The 21025-nt window shown below is 41.5% G+C and overlaps 3 protein-coding genes across 3 annotated transcripts; 1 reads left to right on the plus strand and 2 right to left on the minus strand.

Annotated features, from left to right (window-relative positions):
* Positions 1-2986: 2986 nt before the first annotated feature.
* On the minus strand, positions 2987-3664 carry LOC148698296 (uncharacterized). Its single transcript, XM_088690421.1, has 2 exons — positions 3568-3664; positions 2987-3507 (listed from the first exon to the last, which is right to left on the minus strand). The coding sequence occupies exons 1-2, from the start codon at positions 3662-3664 to the stop codon at positions 2987-2989; spliced, it is 618 nt and encodes a 205-aa protein (XP_088546547.1).
* A 9036-nt stretch (positions 3665-12700) lies between these two features.
* On the plus strand, positions 12701-15811 carry LOC137714114 (receptor-like protein 3). The gene is made up of 2 exons (XM_068453400.2): positions 12701-14922; positions 15436-15811. The coding sequence occupies exons 1-2, from the start codon at positions 12701-12703 to the stop codon at positions 15647-15649; spliced, it is 2436 nt and encodes an 811-aa protein (XP_068309501.2). The 3' UTR covers positions 15650-15811.
* Positions 15812-16263: 452 nt separating this feature from the next.
* LOC137715711 (uncharacterized) lies at positions 16264-20923 on the minus strand. The gene is made up of 3 exons (XM_068455052.2): positions 20474-20923; positions 19598-20387; positions 16264-17526 (listed from the first exon to the last, which is right to left on the minus strand). Exons 1-3 carry the CDS (start codon positions 20788-20790, stop codon positions 16489-16491), a joined length of 2145 nt encoding a protein of 714 aa, XP_068311153.2. The 5' UTR covers positions 20791-20923; the 3' UTR covers positions 16264-16488.
* Positions 20924-21025: the final 102 nt, after the last annotated feature.

Here is a 21025-nt window from a genome sequence, read left to right on the forward strand (position 1 = left end):
TAATTTACTATAATTTATCCTATCGAGTCCTTCATGGCCTAGGGTTTAGGGTGGTCCTCTGAGATTCTTCATAAGCATTTCTTTGATGTTCAGAGGTCCTGGGACCACCCCGGTCCCTATATAGATCCGCCCCTGAACATACGTAGTATGGCACATTCTGGAAGAAACATGTTGCTACAAAAACATAACAATTTCTTCTATTAAATTTGTTGGCAAACAAATGTCTTGGTTTACATTTGATGATGTCTCAAGGTATTGAAGAAATTGAGGTACACCATGCAAGGTCCCTTCTTTCATTAATGTGAGACTTATTCTCAACATGCTTCCTCATGTGTAGCGAATTTTCAAGCCTAACAAGTGGACAACACAACAGGGTGGCGTGGAGCACATGTGACCGTTTAATTTCACATGTGAGACAACTTGCTTTAATATCATGAAGAAGTAGAGGTTCCATCATAAAATCAAGGGGCCATACAGGGAGTAGCCCAATTTACTTATAAATCCATGCAAGATCCCTCTTCCCATTAACATGGAACTTATTCACAACAGGTACTGCTGTTTTTCGTACTCTGCATAAGTGTAACTGTAACATATTATAAAACATCTTACCCAGCAAAAATGATAAACAAAATGCTCCATTAGTTTTGACACGCCCAGACCCCGAGGTCCTAGGGACATCGAGATGGTCACGTGCTGGCCGACACCCGAAGGGTGACGAAAGCCATTTAATTTAAACAAAAACTGAGAAATAATCTAAAGTGCGCAATAAAGGCTAAAAACACAAATAAAAGTTCAACTTCTAAGTATTGAAATTAGGTAAATACACAACACGTCCAGAGCATAAGTCTATCACAAAGTACAAGCAGAACTAAGATAGAGAAGTGCTATTACAATAGATGGCGAAACGGAGCGAATATAACACAATATCACTGGTAGGGGAATGCCTCGTAGCTCAGGTCGTATTCCTCGTTCATAGGTCCTGAAGGGGGCGCAAAACAAACATAAGTGGACCAAGTTGATATATATATATATATACTAAAACAGTTATCAACGTACTAACCCCCATATTTTATGAAAACACAAATATAATGATAAATATAGGTTTTCCGAACCCTAGCATGCTGTGCAATGCCTCAAATCATAATTTGCATAAAATACTAAGCACTAGTGAATGTCCGATATAACTCTTCAGGCCCCATACCGGCTCCCCATCTCTGAGCAGACCGTCAGAGGAAAATACACTTCAGGCCCCATGCTGGCTCCCCGTCTTTGAGCAGACAGTCAGAGGAAAACACACTCCAGGCCCTATGCCAACACCCAACCGTCGCCCGGGACGAACCGGATCTATCCCTACTTCCCGTAGCAGAAAGGACCACTAGGTAAGTACAAAACCAGTGAACATACATATATTGAAAATCAACTTCATAGTATAAAGACATCCATCATCTATACTATAAAGAGGTGTTCTAAACATGTTCTAAATATCATATCGTCATCCATCAGATATTATATAAGAACATCGGTTATAGGAAAAATAGTAATCATTCAAACTAGCCTCAGTAAACATGTTATCTCGTAAAACGTTCATAAAACATAATCATCAAATCATGCTTTTCATGTATGCATTTATACTATCAAAACATTCATTTTTAGAAGGGGTCCACTCACTGTACACCGATGGTGCAAGCCGTACCAACCGGGAATAACGGAATCACTGCTAAGAATCGCACCTAAACACATAATTGGTACTTTCAGTCAAACTCTACTCAAACGATTGAATTTGGGAAAACGGACATCGGAAACAGGTTTAGAACGTCAAAATTAGCCTAGGTGGGGTCCCGCACGAAAACCCAAAAAGTCAACGGTCAAAGTCAACGTTGACCGTTGATTGGTCAAAGTCAAAAGTCAACGCTGACCGTTGACCCAGTCAACGGTCAACGGGTCAAGGTCAATGGGTTTGGGCTTTAGGGTTTAGGTTAGGAAAAATGGGTTTAGGTTTTTAGGTGGCTGGGTTTGGGTTTGGAAACACACGGCCCAAAAGCCCAATTACAAAGGGTATTGGGTTTTGCTAACATGGCCCTAAGGCCTTTGGGTTTTTAAAGAAACAAAAATAAAAATAAAAATGGAAAGGGTTAGGGTTTTGGGCCGAAGACCAAAACAGGCCTAAGGCCCGTGGGGGGTGGAAACGGCTTGAAGGCCTGGGTGCACCGGAGGAGAACGCCGGAGCTTTCACAGCTCCGGCCAACTTTAAACACACAAACGAGACCCCGATCTAGGTACCAAAATGAAGCACTAGACGAGAGGAGTAGTTTTATACCCTTGGTTCGTCGTAAAACGGCATGTGGTGGCCGAAAAAACCCTCGGAAACCACGAAACTCGCCAGAGTTGGGTGTGCCTCCACCCGTGCCAAAAACACTCCAAAACCTTGGAATTAATGAACCCAAACTCAGTAAACACATCTAGGCAACGTTTAACATGAATAAAAGGGAAGAAACAAGGCTTACCCAACCGGAAAACGACGAAACTTGCCGGAGGTGCTCGGTGTCCTCCCGGCGACGCGAGCAGGGGAGAGAGAGAGAGAGATGCAGTTTAATGGCGACGTTGGTGACTCTCCCTGAGCTAGTGCAACTGTGGGTGTGTGTGTGCACTGTCACGGTGTAGAAGAGGGAGAGAAATTGGAGGGTTTCGAAAGAGAGAGGAAAAAGTGCAGACAAAACAAAAGAAAAATAAGAAAAGAAAGAAAGGGTGTCACGGCAGGTAGGGGGGACAAAAGAGAAAAAGGGAAGGGAGTTGGGGTGCTACCACGTGGCAGCCTAGGGATATGATAAAAATTTAAATTTTCAGATCTTGATTGGGGTGAAAGATTGAGGACTAAAGTGATAATTCGATAAATTTTTAAGGAAAATTACATAATTATACTTATAAGCAGGGGCGGGTGTAACAATCTACCCCCCTTATAGAAATTTCGTCCTCGAAATTTACAACCTTAAGTAAATAAAAACGGATACTGATTTCTCATCAAATCCTCCGTTTCCCAAGTCATTTCTTCAACAGCGTAGTTCCTCCAGAGAACTTTCACTAACGAAATGACCTTGTTCCTCAACACCTTATCCTGCCGATCAAGGATAGCCACGGGTTCTTCCACGTAGCTAACGTCCTGATTTATCTCCAGCGGCTCCAATTGAATGATATGTGAGGGATCTGGTACATATTTTCGAAGCATAGAAACATGGAAAACGTTGTGAATCATCGACAACTCCGGTGGTAGCTCCAAATGGTAGGCAACTGCACCAATTCTCTCAGTAATCTGATAAGGACCGACATATCGAGGACTCAGCTTTCCTCGCTTACCAAAACGAACAACCCATTTCCAGGGAGACAACTTCAAAAACACAAAATCCCCAACCTTATACTCACGATCCCTGGAATGTTTGTCCGCAATGCTCTTCTGTCGATCCTGCACTGTCTTTAGATTTCTTTTAATCACTAACACCCGTTCGCCGACCTCTGTCTAACACAACGGCGTTTGACACACTTTTCCATACAAAGCTTCAAAAGGTGTCATACCGATGCTCGAATGATAGCTGTTATTGTATGCAAACTCAGCCAACGATAGAAAGCTATCCCAATTACCCTTCCACTGGAGGACAGACACTCTCAACATGTCCTCCAATGTCTGAATTGTCCGCTCAGACTGACCATCGATCTATGGATGATAAGCAGTGCTGAATAGCAACTGAGTACCCATAGCAGTATTAAAGGCTTTCCAAAACCTGGAAGTAAATCTGGGATCTCTGTCTGAAACAATGGATACGGGTACACCATGAAGTCTGACAATATTATCGATGAACAACTTCGATAACTTCTCCAGTGAATAAGTCTGTCGAACTGGCAAGAAATGAGCGATCTTAGTGAGTCGATCCACAATCACCCAAATACCGTCCAATCTCGCCTGTGTTCTCGGCAACCCATACACAAAATCCATGGTGATGTCTTCCCACTTCCAAGCTGGTATCGGAAGATTTTGCATTAGTCCTCCAGGCCTTTACCTCTCGGCCTTTACCTGCTGGCAAATGATGCATCTACTCACATAATCCGCCACATCCCGCTTCATTCCAACCCACTTATAGAACGGACAGATAGTGCGATATAATTTGGTGCTTCCTGGATGCATGGCATATGCTGAAAGGTGTGCTTCATCTAGAATCTCCTTTTTCACCGTTTCGTTATCCTGAGGCACGTACAACCTGTTTCCCAGCATTAAGGCTCCATCCTTCCGAATACTAAATTCTTTCCTTTTTCCCTATGAAATCAAACCTTTTATGACAGCACACTCCGGATCAAGTTTCTGAGCTTCTATAACCATGTCCACCAAAACAGGCCTAACTTGGAAGTGTGCCAACCAAGCTCCCTGATCACCCGCGTTCACTACAACGCCCGTTTCTCGAAGAGAAAATAGTAGCGGAACATGGATAGCTCTAAGGGATGTAAGTTTTCCATGATATTTCCAACTGAGTGCATCCGCTACTACATTGGCATGTCCGGGATGATATTCGATCGTGCAGTTATAGTCACTGATGAGCTCCATCCACCTTCTCTGCCGTAAATTCAAGTCTTTCTGCGTAAAGATATAATTGAGGCTCTTATGATCGGTGAAGATGCGGCACTTCTCACCGTACAAATAATGTCTCCAGATCTTCAGAGCGAACACAACTGCACCGAGTTCCAAATCATGAGTAGGGTAGTTTCTCTCGTGGGTCTTGAGCTGTCTGGAAGCATAAGCAATGATTCTCTCATGCTGCATCAGTACACAACCCAAACCTGAACTAGATGCATCCGTGTAGATTTCAAACTCACCGCTATCGTCTGGAAGAACAAGAACGGGAGCTTGAGTGAGACGTCATTTCAACTCCTGAAAACTCCGCTCACAATCTTCATCCCACTTAAACTCAACCTCCTTCCGGGTCAACTTACTCAAAGGCAAGGCAATTGCTGAGAAACCCTGCACAAAATGTCGGTAATAACCAGCCAGACCTAGGAAGCTCTTCACCTCTGTAGCATTCCTTGGTTGCTCCCATGTAGTTATTGCTGACACCTTCTGAGGATTTACACTACTTCCTTCAGCAGATACCACATGTCCAAGAAAGCTGATCTGGTTAAGCCAAAACTGACACTTGGTGAATTTAGCATACAGCTGCTGACTTCTCAACCTTTCCAGCACCAACCTTAAATGTTTCATGTGCTCGTCAACACTTTTGGAATAAATCAGAATGTCATTGATGAACACAATCACAAACCGGTCCAGATATGGTTTGAAGATTCTGTTCATCAAATCCATGAACGCTGCAGGAGCATTCGTCAATCCGAAAGGCATGACACGAAATTCAAAGTGTCTATACCTAGTACGGAAAGTAGTCTTCGGTACATCTTCCTCTCGAATTAGCAGCTGATGATAACCTGAACGAAGATCGATCTTAGAAAACACCTGAGCGCCTTTCAGCTGGTCAAACAGATCATCGATCCGAGGCAGAGGATAACGATTCTTCACCGTCACCCGGTTCAACTACCGATAGTCGATGCAAAGTCTCATCGAACTATCCTTCTTTTTAACAAAAAGAACAGGAGCACCCCAAGGAGACATGCTGGGTTGGATATAACCTTTATCCACTAACTCCTGAAGTTGAAGCTTCAATTCCCTCAACTCTGCTGGTGCCATTCGATAAGGTGGTAACGAAATAGGGTCTGTACCTGGAAGTAAATCGATGGTGAATTCAATTTCCCTCGTAGGTGGCAACCCTGGGAGATTTTCCGGAAAAACATCGATGAATTTCTTTACCACTGGTACATCTTTAGGACTCAACGAAGGTTTACCCCTTGTCACTACGTGGGCTAGAAACCCTACACATCCCTTAGCCAACAACTTAGAGGCGCGGATAGCAAAAATAATACTATTAGGAAGGATTCATCGCTCACCCTGAAATGTGATCGACGGTCGTCCAGGCCGATTGAACGTCACAGATTTCTCCCAACACGCGACATAAGCACGATGCCTGGAGAGCCAATCCATTCCCAAGATAACATCAAACTCCACCAGATTGAAAGGAACCAGGTTAGCCTCCATTGTTTCCCCTTCCACCACTACCGGGCAACCTCTATACTCCCACTGTGCACAAAACAGATCTCCATGCGGCATTTGTACAAGCATATCATAGCCAAGCGGTGTAGGTTGTGAATTTAGATTCGGTGCAAATAAGGAAGACACAAGTGAAAAAGTAGCGCCTGGATCGATTAGGACTCTCGCCCAATTACCACAAATAAGTAACGTACCAGTAATAACTTGAGGGTCCTGATCAGCCTCCTGCTGAGTCATGGCGTTGATACGTCCATGAAACTGATGTCCTAAAACCTCGGTTGTTATGGCCTGCTCGATTTCCTTAAGAACGGCTACCTAAAGCTGTACTAAACTGTTGTGGCTGTCTCTGAGTGGAAAATTGAGTATTTTGGCTTCCACTCCCACTGTCACTTCGAGTATAATTGCCGCCATAACTGGAGCTTGGGTTACTCCCTCCACTATAACTCGGCGCAGATGCATAACTCTCGGCAGGTCATTCAGATGGCCAATACTTGGCAATATGTCCCGTGCCTTCACACCTGTGACACGTGATTGGTGATCAGAAGTGACTGAAGAATCGTCTTCCAGATTCATTGCCTGAGCCTTCACTAGAAGAACCTGAACCCTGGCCTTGACGTTTGAAGGAATGAGAAAGTCGAGGGCCAGCATAATTAGATGAACTAACAGCTTCTCTCACGCTCCGAGATCGAAACCCACGACCCATCTGGTTCTAATACCGAGGTCAGTCTTGATATCTTGGGGGTCCCTGAAACTGTAACGGTGCTTGCGCCTGCGCCTGCACCTGATGCTGAGTCTCCCACCTAGACTGTTCAATTCTCAAGCAAGTCTCAATCATCTCCTCGTAACTCATGTGCCTTATTGCTACCACTAGTTCACGATATTCAGGATTCAAGCAAATCAGTAACTGGACCATCATTTCACCCGGGTTTCCATAAGTCCATGCATGATGTCTTGACAGGCGCCGAAAAATACTGTCTACCTCCGTGATACTCAGATCGCCTTGGCGAAACTCCAGGAATTGTTGTCTCATCCTCAACTGATAACTGGGACTCAGGAAATAATCGCTGAAATTCCTCCGGAATTCAACCCAATTCATTGGATCATTAGGTGGACGAGAATTCTTCACTGATTTCCACCAACGCCTAGCATACTCTTTTAGAAAATAAGTTGCAGTATCCACCCATTCACCTAGTGGGCATCTCATACTCTCTAGAGTGTCCTCCACCTGTTCTAACCATTCCTCAGCTTCCGGACAAGCCCCAACTGCATGAAGGTCCGAAATACCATGACTACGAGCAATCTCAATGTAAGTGCGATTCGATCTATTACCACCAGTAAAAGCATTCTGTATGGCATTAGTCAATTGTTGGATTCCTCCCCCTACACCAGAACGGGTTCGACGAGGCACATTCCCACCAGTGGGGTCCATAATTCTGAAAAAAGCAAAAAAGATTCAGAATAACTAGAGATTAAGAATGCAGTGGAAATTATGACTACCAAATGGTGGAATGAAATCCTAAGTATGCTCTGAACTAACCATGCTCTGATACCAATCTGACACGCCCTGACCCCGAGGTCCTAGGGACATCGAGATGGTCACGTGTTGGCCGACACCCGAAGGGTGACGAAAGCCATTTAATTTAAACAAAAACTGAGAAATAATCTAAAGTACGCAATAAAGGCTAAAAACACAAATAAAAGTTCAACTTCTAAGTATTGAAATTAGGTAAATACACAATACGTCCAGAGCATAAGTCTATCACAGAGTACAAGAAAAACTAAGATAGAGAAGTGCTATTACAATAGATGGCGAAACGGAGCGAATATAACACAATATCACTGGTAGGGGAATGCCTCGTAGCTCAGGTCGTATTCCTCGTTCATAGATCCTAAAGGGGGCGCAAAACAAACATAAGTGAACCAAGTTGATATATATATAATAAAACAGTTATCAACATATTAACCCCCAGATTTTATGAAAACACAAATATAATGATAAATATAGGTTTTCCGAACCCTAGCATGCTGTGCAATGCCTCAAATCATAATTTGCATAAAATACTAAGCACTAGTGAATGTCCGATATAACTCTTCAGGCCCCATGCCGGCTCCCCGTCTATGAGCAGACCGTCAGATGAAAATACACTTCAGGCCCCATGCCGGCTCCCCGTCTCTGAGCAGACAATCAGAGGAAAACACACTCCAGGCCCTATGCCAACACCCAACCGTCGCCCGGGATGGACCGGATCTATCCCTACGTCCCGTAGCGGAAATGACCACTAGGTAAGTACAAAACCAGTGAACATATATATATTGAAAATCAACTTCATAGTATAAAGTCATCCATCATCTATACTATAAAGAGGTGTTCTAAACATGTTCTAAATATCATATCGTCATCCATCAGATATTATATAAGAACATCGGTTATAGGAAAAATAGTAATCATTCAAACTAGCCTCAGTAAGCATGTTATCTCGTAAAACGTTCATAAAACATAATCATCAAATCATGCTTTTCATGTATGCATTTATACTATCAAAACATGCATTTTTAGAAGGGGTCCACTCACCGTACACCGATGGTGCAAGCCGTACCAACCGGGAATAACGGAATCACTGCTAAGAATCGCACCTAAACACATAATTGGTACTTTCAGTCAAACTCTACTCAAACGATTGAATTTGGGAAAACGGACATCGGAAACGGGTTTAGAACGTCGAAATTAGCCTAGGAGGGGTCCCGCACGAAAACCCAAAAAGTCAACGGTCAAAGTCAACGTTGACTGGTCAAAGTCAAAAGTCAACGCTACCGTTGACCCAATCAACGGTCAACGGGTCAGGGTCACGGGTCAGGGTCAACGGGTTTGGGCTTTAGGGTTTGGGTTAGGAAAAATGGGTTTAGGTTTTTAGGTGGCTGGGTTTGGGTTTGGAAACACACGGCCCAAAGGCCCAATTACAAAGGGTATTGGGTTTTGCTAACATGGCCCTAAGGCCTTTGGGTTTTTAAAGAAACAAAAATAAAAATAAAAATGGAAAGGGTTAGGGTTTTGGGCTGAAGACCAAAACAGGCCTAAGGCCCGTGGGGGGTGGAAACGGCCTGAAGGCCTGGGTGCACCGGAGGAGAACGCCAGAGCTTTCACAGCTCCGGCCAACTTTAAACACGCAAACGAGACCCCGATCTAGGTACCAAAATGAAGCACTAGACGAGAGGAGTAGTTTTATACCTTTGGTTCGCCGTAAAACGGCCTGTGGTGGCCGGAAAAACCCTCGGAAACCACGAAACTCGCCGGAGTTGGGTGTGCCTCCGCCCGTGCCAAAAACACTCCAAAACCTTGGAATTAATGAACCCAAACTCAGTAAACACATCTAGGCAACGTCTAACATGAATAAAAGGGAAGAAACAAGGCTTACCCAACCGGAAAACAACGAAACTCGCCGGAGGTGCTCGGTGTCCTCCCGGCGACGCGAGTAGGGGAGAGAGAGAGATGCGGTTTAATGGCGACGTTGGTGACTCTCCCTGAGCTGGTGCAACTGTGGGTGTGTGTGTGCACTGTCACGATGTAGAAGATGGAGAGAAATGGGAGGGTTTCGAAAGAGAGAGGAAAGAGTGCAGACAAAACAAAAGAAAAAGAAGAAAAGAAAGAAAGGGTGTCACGGCAGGTGGGGGGGACAAAAGAGAAAAAGGGAAGGGAGTTAGGGTGCTACCACGTGGTAGCCTAGGGATAGGATAAAAATTTAAATTTCCAGATCTTGATTAGGGTGAAAGATTGAAGACTAAAGTGATAATTCTATAAATTTTTAGGGAAAATTATAGAATTATACTTATAAGCAGGGGCGGGTGTAACAAGTTTACCTTGATCATGACTTAAGTAAACCATTGAGTCCAATCTGATAACTGATAAGAGAAGAAAAATCAAACTTACGTAAGTGGCATGTGATGTCAGTGCGGTTTCAAAGCGTTCTCCATTTTGATTATTATAGATTTGTAATTTCAAAGTCTAGACAAAGAAAAAAAATATAGTCATGAAATAAGTTCACGGATTATAGGTCTACATCGTGTTATATTATGTAATTAATACGCGTAATTGTATTATTTCTTTTTATACGAGAGATGTTCAAATTTTAAAGAAGAAAATCGAGCAAGTAACCTTCCCCTTCATGTAACAGTACTTTCACGTTGTTAAATCATGAAAAATTCACTAAATTAATTAATTAATGAGCCTCTCGCTTCTACTTCTTATATTTAAGGAAAAATTAGTATCTGTTTCCCAGTTACTAATGTTTATTGACTTTTTTAGATTTTGATACAAGTCTCTAGCATTAATGTAATAATGAATTTACATGTCAGTTACATAATTTTTTAAAATAAAAATTAATAATTGATTTAGAATTTTAATACTCACACCTTTGTTAAACTCCTAACTAATTTTCAATTCAAAACATTTCCAAAATAAATAAATAGAATAGAATAAGTTTGTACCCATTAGCTTTTTTAAAAAATGTTTTCAATTTTTTAATCTTATATGTACCCATTCATGTAATTTTTTAAAATTTTTAATCCTAAAATGTATTCATTCTTAAATATACCAATTTGTTATATATAAAATGTACCATTTTTTTATATAAAATCTATTCAACTTTTTTTCTAATCCATTTTTAAACTTATATGGGTACATTCTTTTTTCTTTGATTTGAGAATGTATCTGTGACATCCCACATCGTCCAGGGGAGTGATCCTTATATGTATATTTTCATCCCTACCTAGCATGAGGCCTTTTGGGAGCTCACTAGCTTCGGGTTCCATAGGAACTCCGAAGTTAAGTGAGAATGGGGCTAGAGCAATCCCATGATGGGTGATCCACTGGGAAGTTGCTCATGAGTTCCCAAAAACAAAATCGTGAGGGAATGGTAAGCCCAAAACGGACAATATCATGCTACGGTGGTGGAGCGAGCCCGTGGAGTGATCCGCCCCAGGCCGGGATGTGACAGTATCCATGTCAAGTTTAATCGAAGAAATTTACTAATGTTATTAAGCTTAATATCTCTTCTTCTTTTTTTTTTCTTTTTTTTTTGTGATTTTGAAGAATGTACCCATGTTTTGGTACAATAATTTTTTGGTTAATTTTGATGAATGTACCCATGTATACACACACACACACAATAGTATATTTATATTCTAATATTTTTAATCTCACAAATTATGATTTTTTTAATTTAAAATCTCATTAAAATAAACAACTATAAATTTCAATTTTTAATTTAAAAAATATAGTAACATACATAGAAATAAATTATCACATTAATTTCAGGAACTTCGATCAAAAATTAAAAACCAACAAAATTTCAGTCAAAGAATATTAATAACTAAGGACCTCACCTAAAGTCTCTCTATATTTAACCATACAACTATCCTATTTGGTTGAATTTCCTTAACTTGATTGCATCTAAAAATTGTCAAAGTGATTAAAATTTAAAAGTGCAGCCACCCATGATTAGACCCTCCATTGTTAGTGACGTCCCATTTCACTCAAGTCTCTATAAAGCAAAGACTGAGAAATTCAGACAATGAGCACAAGAATTCAAACCATTACCTAATTACATTCTTCCCCTTGTTAATTTAATCAACATGCAAAATTATTTAATTCCCTGGAAGTGCGACGCTTTGAAGTCTTTTGTTTGTTGTTTACTACTAAAGTCAAAACCAAACCAAACCAAATCTCTTCAAATCCAGAGAAAGACTGAGAAATTCAGACAATGAGCACAAGAATTCAAACCATTACCTAATTACATTCTTCCCTTTGTTAATTTAATCAACATGCAAAATTATTTAATTCCCTGGAAGTGCGACTCTTTGAAGTCTTTTGTTTGTTGTTTACTACTAAAGTCAAAACCAAACCAAACCAAATCTCTTCAAATCCAGAGACTAACACATAAAAGAATCTTTACCATGAAGATAGAAAGAAATCCTCTTCGGATCCTTTCCTTCTAATTCACTAAATTAGGGAATCCAAACCATTAAAATTTGATCCAACGACGAAAATTATTATAACTTTTAAGGTGGACCCTTGTTTGTAGATGTTGAATCAAATTTCAATAGTCCGGATCCCCTAATTTGGTAGATTAGGAGGAAGGGATCCGCTCCGGATCCCTTCCCTCAAAGATATTGACAAATTGCAGACAAATATTACTTATTGATCCATTGAAAAGCTTGCAAGTTGCAACTTAACAATGTTCATATGTAACTGTCATGGCTTCCAAAAGATGTATATACTGCACAAAATGGTGCACATTTGACCTATGGCTCTTTTGGATAAATGACTGAAAACGCTTTTAGAAAAAATATTTTTAGATTCTAAAAACATTTTAAGTGCTTTTTGCTTCTTCCAGGAAGCACGTTAAGTGTTTTTCCCAAGATTTACTTGCATTTTTACTTATGATTGATTTTAAAAACATTTTCACTAAAAGCGCTTTCAGTTATTTTAAAAGCACATTTAAACGAGTCATTATATGTTTACGTCTATATGCGTATTATATATAAACAAACCTGTGAGAATCTTAACCTAAGATGGATCATTCAATCTCTCATGGCTTCCCCTTCATCCTCTTCATCCTCATATTCAATTCCATTATATCTACGAATGATGCTTGCGATCCAAGCGAACGCAACGCACTCACGACCTTCTCTCGCTCTCTGTCTTCTCCTCCATTGAACTGGACTACTGATTCAGTTGATTGTTGCCAGTGGGAAGGCATCACTTGTAATCAGGACCGTTGGATCACACGATTGCAGTTACCATCCAAAGGCCTCAATGGGGGTATTATTTCTCCCTCATCACTTGGAAATCTCACGCATCTCACACACCTCAATCTCTCCCACAACTCACTTTATGGTTCACTCGAAGCTGGATTCTTCTTGTCCTTGAATCGAATTGAGATCCTCGATTTGAGCTATAACCTTCTCTCTGGAGGGCTCTCACTTTCTCAGCTTCCAAGTATTGTACAGATTGTTGATTTGTCCAGCAATCACTTCCATGGAGAAATTCCATCCTTATTCTTTGGACATGCTTCGAATATGACTAGTTTCAACGTCACGAACAACATCTTCTCGGGGTCCATCCCGTCCTCTATTTGTCTTCATTTGTCTCCCTCGATTAGACTATTCGATTTCTCCCTCAATGAATTCAGTGGCAATATTTCTCGCGGACTAGGCGCGTGTTCCAAACTACAGGTGTTTCGAGCTGGTTACAACAACCTCTCGGGACTACTTCCAGATGACATCTACAATGCTACCACACTTAAAGAAATTGCGTTGCCTCGCAATTCGCTACAGGGTGCCATAAGCGAAAGAATTGTCAACCTCACCAACCTTGCATTCCTTGACCTCCAGTCCAATGGATTGAGCGGTTTTCTCCCTGTAAACATCGGTAAGCTGTCCAAATTACAACACATCTTCCTTCAATTTAACAGTCTAAAAGGCTCTCTGCCCCCATCTTTGCTGAACTGCACAAACCTTATCAAACTGAATCTCGGAATCAACCTTTTTGAAGGAAACATCTCAACCCTTAATTTCTCCAATCTTGCTAAACTAACAATACTTGATCTTGGCCATAACAACTTCACCGGTTTCTTGCCAACAAGCCTTTACTCATGCAAGTCCCTGAAAGCAATTCGAGTGAGCAAAAACAATCTAGAGGGACAGATACAACCCGAGATTCTTACACTCGAATCCTTGTCCTTCCTCTCCCTCAGCTACAGCCGATTGACAAACATCACGGGGGCAATGAAGATACTAATGCGCTGCAAAAGTCTCAAGGTACTCATCCTTTCGACAACATTTTATGGAGAGAAAATTCCAAGTGATGAAGCAATGGCTAATTTCGACGGGTTCCAAAATCTTCAAATGCTAGATTTGAGTAACTGTCAGCTCAACGGTGAAATACCTCAATGGTTTTTGAAGCTCAAGAAGCTAGGGGTCTTGATTCTGAATTTTAACAGAATCACTGGATCGATTCCTCGTTGGTTGGGGGCTCTTCCAAGGCTCTTTGTTTTAGGATTGGGAGCCAATCGAATTTCGGGTGAATTTCCAAGGGAACTCTGTACACTTCCCATGTTGTTATCCGAAGAAACTTCTCCTCAAGCAGACGATGATGTTCTCGAACTGCCTATCTACACCTCAACCAACAGAACATTTCTGCAGTACAAGTTGTCTTACTTTCCTCGCGTGATCGACATGAGGAACAACAGCATTAGTGGGAGAATTCCCATTGAGATAGGCCAGCTGCAGCTGCTACAAACGCTGGATCTTAACATGAACAACTTTTTGGGCGAAATCCCAGAGCAAATATCCAACCTCAAGAACTTGGAGGAATTAGACCTTTCCATGAACCATTTTTCCGGAAAGATCCCATTGTCATTGGCAAGCCTTAGTTTCTTGAATTCTTTCAATGTCTCGTACAATAGTCTTGAAGGATCAATACCGACCGGCACGCAGCTACAAAGCTTCAACGCCTCTGCATTCGAAGGGAATCCAAAACTTTGCGGCCCTCCACTTCCGAAGTGCTTGTCAAGTAATGGGAATGATGGAGAGAATAAGAACAGCCAGGATTTGGACGACGACGAGGATCAAAGTCTATGGATTGGGTTATCCGTTGTGCTCGGTTTCGTTGTAGGGTTCTTGGGATTCTGCTGCCCTTTGCTTCTCAAGAGGACATGGAGATATGCATATTTCCAATTCCTAGACAATGTTCAGTTTAAGCTCTATCTGGTGCAGAGAAAGGTTAAGCGAAGGTAAGAGTGTTATACACTTTTTTTAATTTATTTATCAAGTTTTTTATTCTTTTTCCTTGTTTTGATGAAGTAAATCGTGTGAGATTCTAAATGTTATCGGGAGTATATTTTTGCCTTTGTCTCTCACCATTCATGTGACAAGTGAGACAGAAACTGAAATATTCTTTTATTACATTCAAGTTTTTCTAGTTCGGTGACGTAAGTCTGTCGAGACTCTTACACGTAACTAGGAATATATTTACGTCTATGCATTCAACTACTAGCCTCACATAAATATCATGAGTGAGATAGATACGAAATATATCCCTAGTTATACCCAAATTTTTCTTGACAAGATTTTGACATGTAAATGGGGATATAATCTCGTATTTGTATCTCATTATTTAGGCAACGAATGACAAATAGAGACAGAAAATATCCTCATTTACACCTGAATTTTACTCTTTTTTTTTTTTTTTTCATGATGCGTAATTACTTTTTTCACCCTTGTTCCACTTGATTAATTAAACATAGGATGAAGATTAACAAGCAACCCCAAGACCAAGTCCAAGTCTCAAACCGAAGGGGAGAAGTTGGAAGCAGCAGCCATTCACACGCTGAGGGTGACAGTAAAAATTGCACAGAAGATGCAAGCCTCAGTAACTCTTTCATGGTCCCTCGCAAACAGGACTGCTCTACCTCCGTCTTCAATGATCCAATCAAAGAAGAAATACAAAGTATCAGTTGAGCAGCTCTTTTATTTTATCTTTTATTTACGGTTAGGGATGTCCTTCTTTAGATACGAGTGAATTAGAGCGAGAAAATCGAACACAAAATTTCAGATGTACCATAACTAAAGTTGTAGAACAGAATTTTTAAAATCTCTTTAATGTAACAGGTTTTTTTTTTTTTTTTTTTTTGTCCCCGTCAAACTATCAATCATCATCTAAAAACATGTTTCAATAATTCTCATTTGAAAGTTTGATAACATAATTTGTCAGACGAATTTACACTAAACTAAATGTAGTATATGTTACACGTTTAACCCAAAAAAAAGTCCCATAACTTATCAAACTATCGAGGAAGAAAATTGTTAATACTATATGATTTGACTAATCTCCTTAGTTTTCATAGGAGTAATAATTTCCGCTTGGCCCCTAGGGTAACGTTTTCTCTCGCCTTGGCGAGCAGAGAAGCGTTCATTCCCGACTAGATCCACGAACAATTGTGCATTAACGGTTGGGGCATCCATTACACTTTCTCTGTCCAATACTATTTATTTTGTATTATCTTTAACTTCTTCCTTTGTTTTCGGGGGTTTTGGGCCCAGCTTATTTCTTATTGCAGTAAAAAAGCCCACACTAAAAAACAAGAACAATATATGCCCCAAAACATTGTACGAGTTCACTACAAATCTCTCTCTCTCTCTCCCTCTCTCCCTGTCCCTCTCTAGTAATTCTTTTGACCTCTCGGGTAAAAAGGTAATAAAAAGACTGTAAAAACCTAGCATTAGCAACAATACAAGACCAGAAATTAACCCAAACTACCACACCAAAAATAATTTACATCTTACAGCAATGTTCACATTCACCTCCTTGTACGCTTTCTCGGCCTCCCTGCACTCCCCACCTGATCCGCCTCCCCGTTGTCTCTCCCTCTCTTCCCGCTCCCCGCCCCAGCCGCTGAAGTTTCCGGCCTCTTCGGTGGCCTCCCAACCCCTCTTCTTCCCCTCCCATTGCTCTCCTGACTCCTCCTTCCCCCTCCCCTCCCCCCTCCGCTTTCCGTTGAACTCCGCGTCACCCTCTCCTTCCTCTCAACCTCCAGCTTCATCCTACCCCTCGTCGGCTTCTTCTTCTTCTTCTTCTTCTCGTCCTCGCTCTCCTCGCTATCCTCCTCGGTACCATCCGAATTCTCCTTCTTCACTTCAGTACTCGAGGTCTGCTTCATTCGCTTCAAGAACCTCGCCGCGCCTTGCTTCTTCCTTCCGTTTTCTTTCTTCTCCTTCTCCGCTTTCAACGCGTCCAAACCGTCATGTGAACTGAGTTCATTGACACCATACTCATGCCGCTTGGTCGGGTTCGCTGCATTCCTGCCCCTCGTGCTCATGCCTCTCCGCCCGCCTCTTTCTTGCGTCCTCCGTTTCCTAACCCCCTTGTCCTCAACCTTCACAAATGCAGCACCATCCGCCTTCCTCACATTCGCCGCCTTTGCTTTCTCTTCGATCTTATCTCCCTTCCGATTCTTCGCATCAGAGAGTGCATTGACAGAACCAAGTTTTCCACACACAACAATGGACGACTTGATGGGTTTCTCAGAGCCATGGGACTCGAGCTTCTGAGCTTTGGTTTCGATCTTGGGCACGTTCGATTTTTCGGTTTCAGTCGCGGATTGTGGTTTCGGGAGCTGGTCGTTCATTTCCTTTAGCACAATGGAGCGGAGCTCTTGAGCTGCGTTGTGCTCTGGAGAGTTCTTGCGGAAGAAGACGACGGCGTTGTTGAAAAGAAGGAGGAGGTCACGGAAGAACAAGCGGATGCAATCTTCTGCGTAGACGCCTTTGTTAAGCTTGGATTGAATCATACGTAGGTCCATGTGTTGCCGAATCAAACTTTTGTACCTTTCTGATTCCTGCACAAAAATTGTAGGCTTTTTTTTTATTAATATTTAGTACTCATAACTTTTTTTTTAGGGCAAACTAGAAACCGAAAAAACATCACAAATGCTAGAAATTATTTTTCTTGACCAAATCACCGTTCATCATTGTTAGATGATTTTAAACCGCGAGATATGTCTAGTAAAGAAAAACACAAATTTGAAAATTTAAACTTATCAAACGGTCATATAATAAGCATTACCAAGTGGTGAGCAAAAATAAGTCTTAAATTATTACTTTATACTAATAATAAAGAAAATATGGTAATGCACCGTGTAACGTCTAACCTACCTACTCTTAGTACATGGATCGCACATTTTCCTTTTTACGTAACATCCATCTTCTATTGGATTCACATGCATAACATGACGTGTTACACTTACAATTTATTTGTATCATTTTCTAATAGAAAGATTATACAAATAATATTACAAATACATGGTAAGAATAGTGTTTTTGTATAAGTTATATATGAGTGAAGTAGATTGATGCCTCCCTAACAACTACATTTATGCCCTCCTAAATGTTTATGAAAGAGACAAATTAGAGCACTTTCTAAAATGGACCACCATTTACTCCTTTGCGTGTGTATACGAGAACTTATATGGCACGAGTAATATCATATGAAATTTTGTATTAATAATACAAAAATATTTTTTATTAGCATAGAATATTACTGTAGCAGTGAGGTTCATGCCAGACAAGTTGTTCTAATCCTGAACTCCACGTGAAAGATCATGGGCTTGCTACTTACTACTACCAATAAACGTAATGAAAAATATAAAACAAATGTAATGGAAAAAATATAAATAACTTCGGAAATTGAGATTAAAAAATAAAGCAATTAAAAAAAAAAGCTAATAAACAAGCTCAAACAACTAACAGGTCCAATAAGCGTCCAACACCCCCTGCCACACGCCCTCATTGGTACTTTCGTAACGCTTCCATTGGGTTGTGGATTTATCTCTTAAATCTGGGTCAGGTCAATTGATCGACTTATAATCTCCTAAGCATTCGAATTTGATTCTTTTTTTTTTTTTTTTTTGGTAAAATTAAGGTTACGATATAACAATACATATCACTTAGCAATACAAATTTTATGTAAAATCTAACTGTTATAAAAATTTATTAAACTTTTATATACATGATAAAGCCGTTGAGTTTTCAAACTACTTAGAGGTAAGTATCATTAATAAAATAGAGTAGCTTAGACTATACTTGTCAAAAAATAATAATAATGATCTTCTAAATCCTAACTTTAGAGAAATTTTATGTGCTGAAATACGGCCCCGTTCCAAATTTGGTTAGAAATTTTTTTTGTCAAGTATCCACTATTTATATTAAAACACTTAATATATTTAACCGTATTCTCGCCACATTAAAAAATTTCTCACAATTTCAAACTGTGTACAGTACCCCCACCTAAGGCGTATGGTTGTAACCCAACCCTTCATCAAAACCTTGACCATAAAATCTTGACCAAGTTTTTGTCCTATCCGTAAAGCTCATGCACTGCACGCTAGGTAACATCCTCACCAGCACAGCGTACCATCCCAAACCGCCTCGATCTTACTCTTTAAAGTACCAAATAACCCCTATTTTATTCTCATATGACCAAAACACCCTCGACATCGTTATTTGTCACGTTCTAATTGGCCCACAGCCAAACATCTAAATCTAATCTCAGACCTCACCACCTTCGTCCATGAACCACGACCTCTTTTTATTTTCCCAATCCCATTATTCAAATCTTAATTATTTTCCGGAAAAGACATGGCTGCTCAAAGATTCAGCAACACCTCTTGCTGCTAACCAATTACGGCTGAACACGTGTTTAAGTTGTGATTAAAAAATTCACAACTTGAACACATGTTCAGCCGTAATTGATTGGCAGTACGAGGTGCTGCTGAATCTTAAGCAGTCAAGTCTCGTTCTTATTTTCCGGATTTTATAAATTCTTTTTGGATAATTTATTTAATTTAGATTTTTCACTTTAAAAATTAAAATTATATACGTTAAAATTTGTTTAGGAATATTTGTCAATACCTGGCTCCGAAGCCGCCGCTCGAATACGGAGCCGAGCCGATGAGACCGGATGATCTTGAGGACCTTGATCAACGGCTCAGATTTAACCAGCTTGAGCTGCTTAACCCCTTTGCTGGTGGCGGGAGATACTTCGTCACCCTCGGCCTCTTCGCCGCTGCAGCTCCTACTCCTACTCCTACTCCTACTCCCTCCTCCTCCTCCCTCTCCTCCGCCGCCACGACGTGGTTTCCTCTTCGACAAGCTCGCCGAGCTCTGCACGTCGCTGTTCTGCTGCCTCGACGCCGCCGCACCACCACGACGACCTCTTTTTCCCTCCCGCTTCGACTCGCCACCGGATTCCCAGAACTCGCTCGAGTCGTCGAGTTGACTCGCCTTCGCTGTATCATCGCCGTTTTTGTTGTTTTGATTGTCTTCGTCGTCATCGTCTGCTACTTTGCCGTTAACAGAGCAATCGCGATCCGGTTCGGACCGGATTTTAGCCCGCATCGGATCTGGTTCGTTTCCTTCCGGCCCGGGCTCCTCCTCTTTCCCCTCCGCCTGTTTCTCCGCCGCGCCTCTTTGGCTCGTCGAATTGGACTCGTTGAAGGATCGATTCTCACGCTCGTCGGAATTGAAGTCCCAGCCGAAGTCTTCGCCGGAGTTCATTTTTCCGGCTAGGTTCTCCGGCGAACCATCCCGTTGATCCTCTCCCCCGCGCTTGAGATCTTTGCTCGGACTGGTGGCCTCGGCGTCCTCCTTCAAGCTGCGATCCCTCTCCTCCTCCAACCTCTTCACCTTCAACTCCAACGACCTGTAAAAAACCAGAGTCTCAGATCTAAGACCATTAAAACGACGACGCCTCACACTCAGATCTCTCGCAAGGGCAGCGAAATTTACACGATCGAAACGTCGCGACGGCGGACCTCGCGTCGGAGCTCCTCAACCCTCAGCCTTCGCAGCTTGTCAACCATCGCGCCCAGGCTCCCGGACGAATCGTCGTCGTCTCCCAATACGAACCGTCGCTTGATGTCCTCGAACTTGTCCCTACAGTTCAGAGCAGTGAGTAGCGTCGTCGCTTTGGCGGAGCATCGGCCCCCGACCTCCAAGGCGACGGAGTCCCAACTCTGGGTGCCGTGGCGGTTCACGGCGGAAACGAGTAAGAGCTCCTCTAACGTCCCCCATGGTTGCGTTCTCGTTCCGTGTTCCCCAGCCATGTTCCTCTCATTTCATCATTTTTTTCTGTTTATTTTTTTATTTTTTTTTATAAATTAGGGTTTTTGGTTTTGTACCAATCGAAATCTCCGAATTCTTTCTTTGACAGTGGATGATAGATGATGATGAATGCACAGGTTTATTACGTTTGTTCGTTCGCTTTTATATTTTTTAACTAAGCGAAAAAAAAAAAATTTCAAAAAAATGTACCCTTAAATTTTGGCCTAATTAGAGTTT

Source organism: Pyrus communis, chromosome 3 (assembly GCF_041283825.1).
Source record: "Pyrus communis isolate YQ-2024b chromosome 3, ASM4128382v1, whole genome shotgun sequence".
Lineage (NCBI taxonomy): Eukaryota > Viridiplantae > Streptophyta > Magnoliopsida > Rosales > Rosaceae > Pyrus > Pyrus communis.

Bases quoted from the DNA above. Each gene is read 5' to 3' on its own strand.
- LOC137714114 (XM_068453400.2), top strand. From the start codon at position 12,701: ATGGATCATTCAATCTCTCATGGCTTCCCCTTCATCCTCTTCATCCTC. The intron at 14,923-15,435 runs GTAAGAGTGTTA...AATTAAACATAG, and splicing joins CAGAGAAAGGTTAAGCGAAG to GATGAAGATTAACAAGCAAC.
- LOC137715711 (XM_068455052.2), bottom strand. From the start codon at position 20,790: ATGGCTGGGGAACACGGAACGAGAACGCAACCATGGGGGACGTTAGAG. The intron at 20,388-20,473 runs GTAAATTTCGCT...GGTTTTTTACAG, and splicing joins CGTCGCGACGTTTCGATCGT to GTCGTTGGAGTTGAAGGTGA. The intron at 17,527-19,597 runs GTATTGACAAAT...ATTTTTGTGCAG, and splicing joins AGCGGCGGCTTCGGAGCCAG to GAATCAGAAAGGTACAAAAG.
- LOC148698296 (XM_088690421.1), bottom strand. From the start codon at position 3,664: ATGTTGAGAGTGTCTGTCCTCCAGTGGAAGGGTAATTGGGATAGCTTT. The intron at 3,508-3,567 runs GTATGACACCTT...TGTGTTAGACAG, and splicing joins CAGCTATCATTCGAGCATCG to AGGTCGGCGAACGGGTGTTA.